Below are 12238 nucleotides of genomic sequence, written 5' to 3' on the forward strand. Positions count from 1 at the left end.
CAGTCAGTTGGAAGCCCAGGACATGTCAGGCCTGCTGAAGGACATGACAATTGTCACTGGAATATGTAATACAAAGATCTGCAAATAAAACCAAGGCATTTTTAAAGCATTCTGAGCCATTGCTTAGGATTGTATGCTGTTTTCTTGATGTGTACCCAGTTGAAGGCTATTTTGAAATGGCTTGTATAGTCATTATTAGTGCTTATTGCCAGACTTGGCAAGATAAAAAAATGGCTGTTCCAAAAGTCAGCAAATTTTTTGTTCTACTTTCAGCAATACTGACTAATGCCATAGCACACCAAAACCTGTAGGAATGTTGACATTGGCTTCTAAGGACAAGGACTTAGACCAGAATAGAATATTTCTGAAAGTTTGACTTTTTTTTTATTAGGTGCTTTGGATAAGCAGGATAGAGTGCTTGTGTCGGTAGCATGTCTCATTTTTTTCAGCAGACTATATGATGAACATAGAACTGTATGGAAACTACATAGACATGCAAATGGACCAGAAATATACCATTTATTCTTATTAGGAACTTCAAATATGTCTCCAAATGTGTTGTTCCATAGTAAAAGAATGTTCTGACTTTCAACATCAACAGCTTTTGAGCTGTTGTAGAAGGTGTTTGCAAATTAACTTTTTCAATTATAGTCTCTTGAAATTTCTGAAAGCTCTCTGATAAGGGTCCTTTGACAGATTGAAGAAGAGAATTAGTAAGTTCTATAAGGTTGTTTGCTCTGCAGAATTTCTTAAGCAATGCAGCTGTAAATTCAAAAATTATTTAAATAAGCAGCTTGCTAGGCTGTATTTTGGGAAGTAGAGATTGCCACATGACTCACAGTGGACTGTTTGTGATAATGTACTTCAGGCGACATTTATAAGTGAAGTCTCCATACATTGGCCATGAAAGGCAAAGTCTCCAGACAATTTGGAATATAACCTTTTTACTCTGTTGCTGAAACAGAAGCCACTTTTGACTTGTAAAATACTTTAGATCTTGTAACTTTTTTAAGGCCGTGGCTTCTGATTGAAAGGACTCTGACTTTTTAGTTTTAGGAAATACATGCAAATGCACATCTGCTGTTCAGTAAGAAAGATGGAATGCATTTTGCTGTATATAACTGAAATAAACTAGGTTTTTTTTTGCTTTGGCTAAAGAGCTATGTGTTATGCACTCAGATTAACAAGGACAAACATTTATGTAAAAATACCATTTCAGGAGTTGCAGTGTTCAGCATATGTGCTGAAATGAAGAAAAACAAAGGAATAGACTTTCAGGATGATTTTAATTTCTGTTACTTCAGTTTTGGAAAGTGTTCAAATGGAGATGCAAATATTCCCAAATAGAACAGCTGAAGCAATTAACAACTGACAGATTTGGGAGAATTTAGTATTTGCCAGATAATCTCTGTTGCTGATTAAAAGTATAAGTGCAGAGATTGTTCATTTCAGTGTTCTTTTTAATGAGATTGTTTATTTTTATTTGATATTTAAACTTTTCTGGACTCTGGGTATATGTCTTTCAGGTCTGGTTACTTGTTTCTTTCCAATGCCAATCCTTATAAATGATTTTTTGATCCTACATTCAAAATATGAATGACTACAGTAAGGATGTAGAGTACTCCCAGAGGAAAGTTTCACAGAGATTTTGATGTGAGGGGTTATGTCCCAAATTAAGTCCAAACGAATGTGATTCATACTCACTCCTTTCCCCTCTAGTCATTACATGCAAAGTTTATGAACTGTATTACTGTCCTCTCCCCAGATAATCATCATTTTGTGTGGTAAGATGAATGACTAAACTCCCATATGTATGTATGCTATTCTAGAAAAAATGGCAGACTTTAGTAGGAAGATACATATAAATTAATTTAACATCACACGATTTTCTCCTTAAGAAATCCATGCCCAAGTTTCCCTTTTGCTGTTTCTTTAATTTCTGATTCCTCTGCTTTTTCAGAGCTGCCGAAAAGTTGTTGACCCAGGTTCAGAAAGAGTATCTCAAACCTCAGCAGGAGCTTGCTGAACTGAAAACACATGCAAGCCAATTCTTATCAAAGCAGAGCAGCAGCCTGCAGGATGCCCAGGACCTGGTGAATGAGGCACTCGCTAACATCAGTGAGACCCATCGCTTGTTTCCTCTCATCTCCACAAACCTGGCAGAGTTAAATGTAAGACTCGACAGTCAGAGTTGCTGCATAAGAAATACCAAATATGTGATTGTGCTTTTAAGCAGATATTTGACATTTTTAAACATTTTAAAATGTTTTAATATCTATGATACCTTTAAATTTTGAAAAAAAGGAGATCCATCTTTGAAAACCACACTATTATGTGTTATGTGAACTCCTCTGTATAGCTGACTTATCATCCTACTATAAACCACTTGATTTATGCTATAGGAGAAAAAGCTAAAAATAAAGGAAGGTGAAGAAGTCTCAACCATGCTCATTAAAGAAGGGAACGTCCTACTGAATGCTGCTGCTACTCTTGCCCTAGATGTAAAGAACTCTACATTTGTAAGTCCTCAAGTTTCAACATCGTCTTAGAGACTCTCAAGCTTATATTGCTAGTGGAACAAACAAACAAAAAAAAGGGTAACTTTTTTTTTTTGCAGAACATGGAAGACCACCAGGATGGGTTGGTCCTGTGGAGCACCAAACTGCGACACCATGTGGATGAGCTGGTGATGCAGATGTCTGTGAGAGGAGTGCTTGACTTGGTATACAGAGCTGAGGAACATGCCACCCAGTTCCAAAGACTTGCAGATGCACTAGAGAGGTGATAAACTCAAGAATTATGAAATGATGAAATTTACATTTGTGCCAGATTTAATATAAATAGGTAGAGGCATAACTACCTAACTAAACAAATTTCCTGTCCATGTTTTGAAAACTGAAAATTTTGCTTGGAGTAACATAGAGCAATTCTTGGCTTCACTACAGCCAGATAAATTCAATAAAGCAAAATTTAATATAGATTAGCTTTTAGATGCTTATAATTTCCTCCTAGATCCTGTATCTGTATATATTTTTTGAGTTTCAGAGAAGGGCTTGTTTCTGTTCTGTTTAGGCAATACCATTTGTTTGTTCCAAGGATCTTTATGAATTGAAAAAATTAACATAAAAGGGAACAAAACAGGAGAGGAAAAAAACCGAAAAAAGAGGTAGAATGGAATAAAACAGAGCAGCAAGTAACAAAATAGAAAAAAGTCCCATAATTGAAAACCTTTTAACTGGCTCTTTCAGTTCAAAATAATGAATTGAAAGCCTCTTATGCAATATTGTGCAAGGTGTGCTTGTTTTTTTCTGAGTGCATCATGTATTCTGGAAAGATGAGATGAGCACGTTGTAATTGAAGACATGGAACTCAGTGCTTGACTGAAAACAGAATTGCTTATTAATTGTCTATTTAGTGACCTTTCTAGAGTAAGAAATGTGACTCTGAACGCAACTGCTGCCATCAACAGTCACTCCAGTGTTAAAAGTGTGATTGAAAGAACAGAGAGTTTGGCAGATGATGCCTCTAGAGTTGCGAATGGCCCTTTGGATTTAGTAAGTATTAAAATTGGTATTTTAATTTATGTCTTCCCCTTTCTCATTTAGTACTATTTGTTCTAATTATTTCTGCACTTGCTGAAAACTTGAATCTTCTTGATGGAGGCATATCCTTGATGGTAGCCAGTCCTGCCAGCTAGTATGTACTGTATCTTGAATCAAGGATTCAGGACTCCAAGGCAATAATGACACCACATTTCAAGTTCGGTTTACGTTTCTTTTCTCTCTGCCACAGTACCATTTTCCCCTTGTTTTGTTTGCTTTTTAATGTCTAATGCACATTTAGTTGGACTGGACTTGATTCTATGAAGGTTTATATCAGGCATCTGATGTGTATTCCCATAGAACTTAAATTCCCAAACCTCTAGTGCTCTCTTTCACCTTTGGAATTATTCAACGATCTCCTCCTTTGACCTATCCCTCTTCCATTTCTATCTGGGTATTCCCAACCACAGTTACTTTGCTTAGTCGAGGACATTTCATAACAAATGTATGTTTGTGTCTCATCTACCTCTGCCTTTGAAGATTATCAGATTGTTACTGAAACAGTAGATTAGAAAGACCAGTCCAATTCCCAGTCTGATCTTAACAGTCTCATATAATTTAATTCCCCCCCTCACATCTCTTTGTCATGCAAATAAATTATTATACCTGCAGAAGCAGATGTGTGATAATGCATTTACATGACAGTGATCAAAATAGTTGACATTGTTTTGTGAGCTTGTATGTTGTTATTATATAGCATTCTGTCTGATTAAAGCTTTCTGCAGCATGAATCCTTCAAGGTGCTTTTCCAGGTTCTTTCAGTTGGAGAAAGGTAGAAGTATGCTTACAAGATTGTGATTTTGATATATCTCACTTTAAATTGCTCATTGCGGAAATTTTGAATTAGGCCTGCAAATAGAATTTACAAAAGACAACACTGAATCACTAGCTGTACTTAAACTAAAATTTTGTAGGTTTTGTTTCATAGTTGTCTTTTTTTTAAATTATTAAATCACAAAGGCATTCAATGTCACATTCTTGAATAAAGGATAACAACTTGTATTATTTTAATGGATACTTAATAAGGTAACAAACAGACTATCTTGTAAATAACAAGAATATTCAATAAATTTTGTACCTGTGTGCAGATACTTAAATGTTTTCAGTTGAATTTCTGTTTTTCATATGTGGCAAATTGGTGTCTGTGTTTTTTAGCCAGAGGAATCTTTCAGTCTTCTGGGAAAAGAAACTCTACTGCTTAGCTCCAAATTTCAGAATGAAGCTAAAAATCTGAAGCAAAAAAGTGATGGTCAGTTCTATAGAATTCACATTTCTGCCTCTTATTTCTTTTCTCTATTTTCTGTTTTTTTGCTGCTTTTTTGTGTAGTTTTTTTTTTTTTTTTTAATGAGCATGAGCCTAAGGTAAAAGTATATATATGACTGTGTACATTTTTTCTTGCAATTAAGACTAGTGTTTTATGGATCCTCATAGTATTTTTATTTTTTGGGTAAGAATAAATTTTTCTCCGTAAATGTTTAAAAATTTGGCCTTTGTTCTACACCATTTACCTATAAGCAGTGCTTGAAATGGCTATTTTTCCAAACTTTGTGAATAAAATAAGAGACTGTGTACTAGACAAAGAAAAAAAAAATGATTCTTGAAAATTCCATTCATTTGTTTTTACTTAATAAATTATGGATGACACAGGTATGTAAGATGACATGTTTAAATCCTAATCCTTCTTTCTTGTTCCTGCTGGACAGCTCAAATGGAAAAAGAAGCTGAAGTTCTTTGTCTGCATATATTCAAAAATACTTTTTGTTTTTTATTCCTCCAAAGATACCAGCAAGGCATTGAAATCTACACCACAACAATTCAAAAGCATTTTGAACAAAGGCTTTGTGTAGGAGCAGAAGCAAACCCTAAGTTAAATTTTTGAACAAAATTGGACAGAAAGGGAATGTTTCACAGAGATAAAATGTAACTGTAAAATGATGTTGTCTTGCAATACCACTGGTTTACAAATACGTGTGAATTTTATGTAATTCAGATGGACAGAATTACCTCTTTTTATTCCTTCTAGGCTATGTATTTCAATTTCTAATGAGAGGATTCTGCAAACAGATCACAAATATATAGAAAAAAAGCCACTTCTTTGGCTCCTGCTAGATAACATAAAATATGAAGAACACTGTAAAAATTATTAGAGTTCACAGTCATGGAATCCAATTTATAGCCTTTTCCTCGCTATGTTTGTAGCCATTCAGTCTCATGGAATTGGCAAAAAAGGCTAGCTTTGAACAGAACAGTGCCCATAGGAGCTTATCTGTTTATACTGCATTCTTTTTGCATTACTGTTTATAAAATGTTCTTTCTGCTGGGAAAAGATCCCCATTGATGAGATAAATGAATAATTTGGTTTTGTGTGGGTTGTATGGTATTTGTTTATGCATATGTTATTTCTTTCAACAGGACTTCTATTTGGATTGAATGCGTTGAACAAAAAGGTAGAAAAGATTCAGGAAAATACTAATAAAATTGGCAACCAACTTAATGATTCTCTGTTGACACTCAGAGCATTGCCTAACAGTAAGTGAAATTTATATTGACATTCTCCTTATTACGGAACTCTCTGGTACAATTGTAATAAACCCCTGTTCATTATCTGATTGCAGAGACCTAGCAATAAACCATAGTGGAGACTTCATTTAGCCTCCTAAATATTTTACATTCTTTCCAGTAAACCCATTAAACATAATTGGGTTATAATATAAGGTCTGTAGTCTGATTCACATTTCACATTACTGTAAATCAGGAGGGCCTCTGACAGAAACATAATTGCACTGATATGAAAGGAGAGTGAAGTTATAGAATATTTAATCCCACACACAGAGAAATTTAAATACGGAACTCTGAGATTTCACTTTCTTTTCTGGCTTGTTTCAAAATTGTTGAAATTTGTGAATTTTACAGTCTACATGTAAATATTTTCTTATTGCAAATGCTGACTTTGTTTAATTGATTTAAATCTATTTTCTATGCTTTTCTAAAGTGAAAGAATTCCTCTATTTTCAGTCATTATTTTGAATAAAGGCAAGACCTTGAGTTCACGGAAACTAATTGGGAAAATTATTTTGAAGTTGTGAATAAGAGGGTCCTAAGTACTTTGCCAACCTTAATAATGTGTTTTAAGTTAGGAAAACTAGGGTTATTTGATTCTGCTGTGAATCTGGATTAGAATGTTAAGTTCAAAGCCTTAAAATACCCATTTTGCAATTCAGAGACCTAATTCATGCTGAGGAGTGATAGTAGTGATGATGTTACTACACTGGATATGAACTGCAGGATGCTATCTAACATAAAGCTGTACATTGAAAATTAGGTCATTAAAATCACAGGAGTGTTTTCCTTAACTCACAGCTTAACGTGGTTTGATTTCAGCTTTGTTGTTACTTTTCTTGAAGTTGTTTCTTTTTTTTTTTCCTCTGGTCAGAGATTCATGGTGGCATTGTTCTCTGTGTGGAGAGTGGTGAGGAAGGATCCTTGGAGGTCTAACTTAGGCCTTTTTTCCAGCTGCAGCATCTTCCCACTATAGTGGGTAGAGGGTGTAAAGAGCAGGCTGAGACTGGGAGTGGTGCACTCAGTATACAGGTGATTGTAGCCAAAACCAGAGGGTGTAATTGACCTTCTGCCACACCAGCTTTGCACAGGATTCCAAACTTTAGTCTCAGAGGAGTGTCTGTGGGTGCCAACAGACTTAAACACTACGAGCTTAAGCGTTTAAGTTTGGGGAACTTAAACGCTACGAGCCTGATTCATTCATACAGACTTCCTGATAAGACAGGCAGAATCAAGTTCCCCAAAGAAACAAAAATACAATTCTTACTATGACAGGAATGTAACTGACAGCATTCTTAGTGTCTTGACTATGTTTGCAGCTGCTGTTAGAAAGCCAGGCATTTGTTAGTCACAAGTATGTATGAACGTTTTGAATGTTTTTTAACCTTGGAACTGTGTTTCAGATACCAGGAAGTCCATGCTTGAAGTGAAAGAGCTGGCTTTGTCTGCAAACAGCAGTGCTGTGGTGGATTTAAGTCACTTTGGGGAGTTCAGTCAAAAGCTAATGAATACATCTTCTACATTGTCCCAAGTTAATGACACTTTGAGGAAAACAAGTGAACTCATAACTGATTCATCAAAAGCTGGTAAGTTTGCTCTGTCAAAATGTCACTGCTTGCAGAAGCAGTATTATATGAAGTTTTAAGAGGCATTAAATATGAGTCTGATGGGCTGAGAGTTGATTCCTAATTCAGTAAAAATATGCCAACTTAAAAAAAAAACTCCTCCAGAGAATTCACATGGGATGTATATATCCCTTACTGATGTTTAAAGTTGCTGAAACCAAAATGATCACAAACTGGCTACCTTGGCTAAGTATTTTAGCAATGTACAGTACATTTTGCTTTCACCCTGCCTCAACATTTCTTTTATGTTTTCACAGCATTCACAGCTGAAAAGCAAATTAAAGAAGTTGAAGCACAAGCAAGTCTTTTACTGGATAGACTCAAACCTTTGAAAATGCTAGAGGAGAACCTGAACAGAAACCTGTCTGAAATTAAAGAACTTATCAGCCAGGCCCGCAAGCAGGCAGCATCTGTAAGTTCCATAATCCCAGACTTAAATGACTTTTCACTTTTAGCAGGGAGATAAGAAGCCTAAAATTTACTTTCAAGGTACTTAGTTTGTTGTGGAGTCTCAGTGAAGTCCAAAGAGCACTGACTGATGTTAAAATCATACTGGCAGGGCTGTTGGTACATTTTAAGGTTTCAGCATCAAGTTTCTTCTTGCATTTGGGAGTTTGTCAGAACAGCTAGCTAGTAATTTATCTGCTATTTCTTCCTGTTTCCTATAAAAATAATGAAACACAGTATGTCAGAAAGCAGTTATGAGAGATTTTGGTGAGAAAGAGACAAATTGGGGGATGGTACTGCTATTCTCTTTATTAAGAGATGTTAATTTTTGGGATTTAGACTGATGTGGGGTGCCCCCATATAACATCAAGTAACATTACAAACTTTTTGTCAAGAGTGCTGATTCTGTCAATAAATTTGCCATCTATGGCCTGTCATGTCTGTGTGTTCTTTGCAGGAAGCAGCTGAGCATCCAGAGTACTTTAAGACAGTGTACAGGTTTTTTAATCTCTGCTTCTCCCTTAAAGACAGCACAAGTGAATCAGCTGTACTATGGATCTCATTAGACTGTGAGAGAAATACAAAAATGACTTTGTAATGAGTAATATTTGGCATGCTTTTGACATAATTGTGGATCTGTTATTGTAAGGTTTTGGGAGGTTTTATTAAAAAAACAGAAGGCACTCAGTTCTTTCTGCAAATCTTTGTAATTATATAGTTATTTCTTCTCTGTCACAGTCTACTGAAGCTTAATGAATCCACTGCAGAAAAAAAGGGAATGGTATTTTCTGAGGTGTCATAAGCCACAGAGGTTCCTGGCAAGGTTAATAGAAATGTTGGCAAAATCCCTTTTTCCAGTTTGGGAGAGTTTGTTCTGTTTGAAGGGTGGGGGTTAGGCTTGCGTTTTGTTTTGTTAAGGTGTTTGTTTGGGCTTTTTTTTTTGTTTGTAATTTTTCACTACACAAGAGAAACTTTATGTATGTGTCTGTAGATGCATGCATACACACACATGTGCTATGTGCAGTTAGTACAGCTGTACTCAATGAAGCTAGTGGAATTAAGACTTTTCTCTTGCTAAAATGGATTTTCTGTCATTATACTACCAAGCTGTTGGAAGTTTGGCTGCATTTAGCTTGGATCAATGTTTTATCAGTTTAATAAACAGTGATCTTAGGGGTATGACAATGGGAATATGATTTATTTAATCTTTAAAATATTGAACTTGCCGTATATGCATGAATATATTTTTAATATTGTGTAAAGTGTTACAAATTCAAATTCAAAAATAACCAGAATTGTTGCAGATGGTCTGCCTTCTTAATTTGTTAAAAAAAAAAATTCTCTCCACATAGACTAGAATTGGTGTCCTTTATTTTAAGACATTTTGAATTCCTGTATTTTTATTTTCTGATATTATGACATGGCTTTTTGCTGATCTTCTGACCCAAGACTTACTGTTATTTTCTGAGGTATTTGAATAGTTCATTTACTGATTCAAACCTTCCAACTGAGTGAGTGTATTAAGACAGATTTCATTCTTTTATATTGTGAATCTCTTCATCAAGTGATACCTGGAAGAATGCAAAAATCTAACCCAGGTAACAGTACTTAGATTGCATGGAAGGATCTCAGCAAAAGATTTGCATCTGTTGGTCAGAAACTAAGTACATACTCTACAAATGGGTGCTGTGTACACTGAGACTTGTTTAGATTCCATTTTCTTCTTTTCTCCCCAGATTAAAGTTGCAGTATCAGCAGAGAGAGATTGCATTCGTGCCTATCAGCCCCAAATTTCATCTACAAATTATAACACCTTAACCCTCAATGTGAAAACTGCTGAACCAGATAACCTCCTTTTCTACTTGGGTAGCAATGGAAAGGTAAGTTTCTGATGTACATTTATTGAAGGTAATGGTAGTTAAAAGTTCTAAATGTCTTTTAATAATTTAAATTTTCAAATAGTTTTTTTCTTACTTGATTTTTGTTTTTCTTACTTGGTTTCAAACTAACTAACCAAGTGGGCCCCCTTGCAGACAGGTGTGTTCACTAGAGGTGGAAGTATTTTTGTGCCTTAGATGTTTCCAGAGATTTTTCAAAGGTACAGAATAAAAGCGCCAGATTCCTTAGCCATTGCCTCTTGGCCCTGTGATGAAACTCCCCCTTCCTTTTCCTGTGTTGTGCATTAACCACATGGAGTGTAACACCCTCTGTGATACTTTCATATAGCATGCTGGAGTGTATCAAATGATTTGCTTGTTAACACAGATAAACTTCTTGAAGCTGGCCCTCATGAGCACAGTGCATCCACTCACTTGAAGGGAGTGTGCTGGCTCACTGTCACATGTTCTCTTCATTCCCTCTGTAATCCAAATAAAAGCACAGCTTTTAGTTGCTTGTGGCACACTGTCATGGGATAGCACTTTTTTACAGGCTGGTGAGTCACTTCACGTACACTCAGGATTGTATATTTCTAGACATCTGTGTATCTGTACTTCTCCAGTTTTTTTTTTTTTTTACATATATATATATATATATATATATATATATATATATATATATATATAAAAGAAAACATTCACCTACTTGCATATAACCTGAGGGAGTTTTGTTTTGTTGGAAGTGGGTTAAAAGACTGATTTTGCTAAACATCAGCTCCTGTAATATAGGATGTAGGGACACGAATCTGGAAAGACTTTCTCCATGTTACCAGTGAAAGTACACATTTGATGCCATGAATTAGAATAGGCTCTGCTGTTTTTCAGGCGGACTTCCTGGCAGTGGAGATGCGACGTGGTAAGGTAGCTCTTCTTTGGGATTTGGGCTCTGGATCAACAAGACTGGAATACCCTGATTTTCAAATTGACAACAACAAATGGCACAGAATACATGCCACCAGGTAATTAAAATGAGACCATCATAAGTGTTATACACAAATCATCCACTGAATTTTTCAGTGATGAATTTTTTTCTTGTCCTTAGGAAGAGAATCTAATAGTGCGTATGTGTTGATTAGGCCTGGTGATTTCTATGACTGTTTATTAGTATTTGTATTTGGCAGGTTTGGAAAAACAGGTACACTGAGCATAGAGGAAATGAACTCCAATCAGAAGCCTTCACCTAAATCTGGAACCTCTCTGGGGACAGCCAGCATACTGGATGTTAACAAGTCAACCCTAATGTTTATTGGAGGACTTGGAGGACAAATCAAGGTTAAATTCTGAGATCAGCCTTCTGTTAATTGTTTTGAACATATTTGAGAAATACTTTTGTCTTAGAAGTAATTGCATGATTTGGTTACTTCATCAAGAAATGCCAGGTACTCTGAGCATAAAGCAGAGATCCTGCAAGGGTGTTCTAGTATCCTGAAGTTAATCTTCCCTAGAAATTTTTGCATGAAGTTTTAACCAGGACAGTGTGTGTGTGCATGCTCCATGTATAGACATTATAAAATGAATTTGGGTTTTGTTTGCTTCTTCCATGGCTTCTTTTAGTTTGCAATTGTTATTCATGCCATGAGGTGTATAAGTAGGTCAAGGACATTGTTATTTTACTTTTTTGATGTACTAATCTATTATTATTTGAATTATAATTGTTAATAGTTATGCTAAAACATTTTGCTCTCTTACTATGATTTATATCTAACAAAGCTAAAGTTCAAGGAAAACAACCAAGCAAAAATTTTGCTGCATAATTTTCAGAGTACTTAACATTAATTGTATTCATGAAGTATTTCTTGTCTTACAGAAATCACCTGCAGTTAAGGTTACCCATTTTAAAGGGTGCCTAGGAGAGGCATCTCTGAATGGCAAATCTGTCGGTCTTTGGAACTACATAGAAAGAGAGGGCAAGTGCAATGGCTGTTTTGGAAGGTATTTTGTCTCGCTCTTTTTTTCCAATAGGTTTATAATAATTTACATTTGTAATACTATATTTCTGTGTTAATTAAAAATAAGATCAGACAAATTGCAGTGTCTCACTGCTTGTTAACTTACAGTTCTGAGCAC

General features: G+C 35.4%; 1 protein-coding gene across 1 annotated transcript in view; it reads left to right on the plus strand.

The window, feature by feature from the left end:
- Window positions 1-12238, plus strand: part of LAMA1 (laminin subunit alpha 1) — a 99439-nt gene that overhangs the window by 71444 nt on the left and 15757 nt on the right. Inside the window, exons 37-48 of the mRNA XM_066329285.1 lie at window positions 1961-2171; window positions 2403-2519; window positions 2618-2781; window positions 3416-3554; window positions 4758-4851; window positions 6016-6132; window positions 7566-7748; window positions 8045-8199; window positions 9971-10114; window positions 10997-11130; window positions 11293-11443; window positions 11979-12103. Coding sequence (XP_066185382.1) covers window positions 1961-2171; window positions 2403-2519; window positions 2618-2781; window positions 3416-3554; window positions 4758-4851; window positions 6016-6132; window positions 7566-7748; window positions 8045-8199; window positions 9971-10114; window positions 10997-11130; window positions 11293-11443; window positions 11979-12103 — 1734 coding nt within the window. The remainder of the gene's footprint in view (window positions 1-1960; window positions 2172-2402; window positions 2520-2617; window positions 2782-3415; window positions 3555-4757; window positions 4852-6015; window positions 6133-7565; window positions 7749-8044; window positions 8200-9970; window positions 10115-10996; window positions 11131-11292; window positions 11444-11978; window positions 12104-12238) is intronic.

This window comes from Sylvia atricapilla, chromosome 1, assembly GCF_009819655.1.
Source record: "Sylvia atricapilla isolate bSylAtr1 chromosome 1, bSylAtr1.pri, whole genome shotgun sequence".
NCBI lineage: Eukaryota > Metazoa > Chordata > Aves > Passeriformes > Sylviidae > Sylvia > Sylvia atricapilla.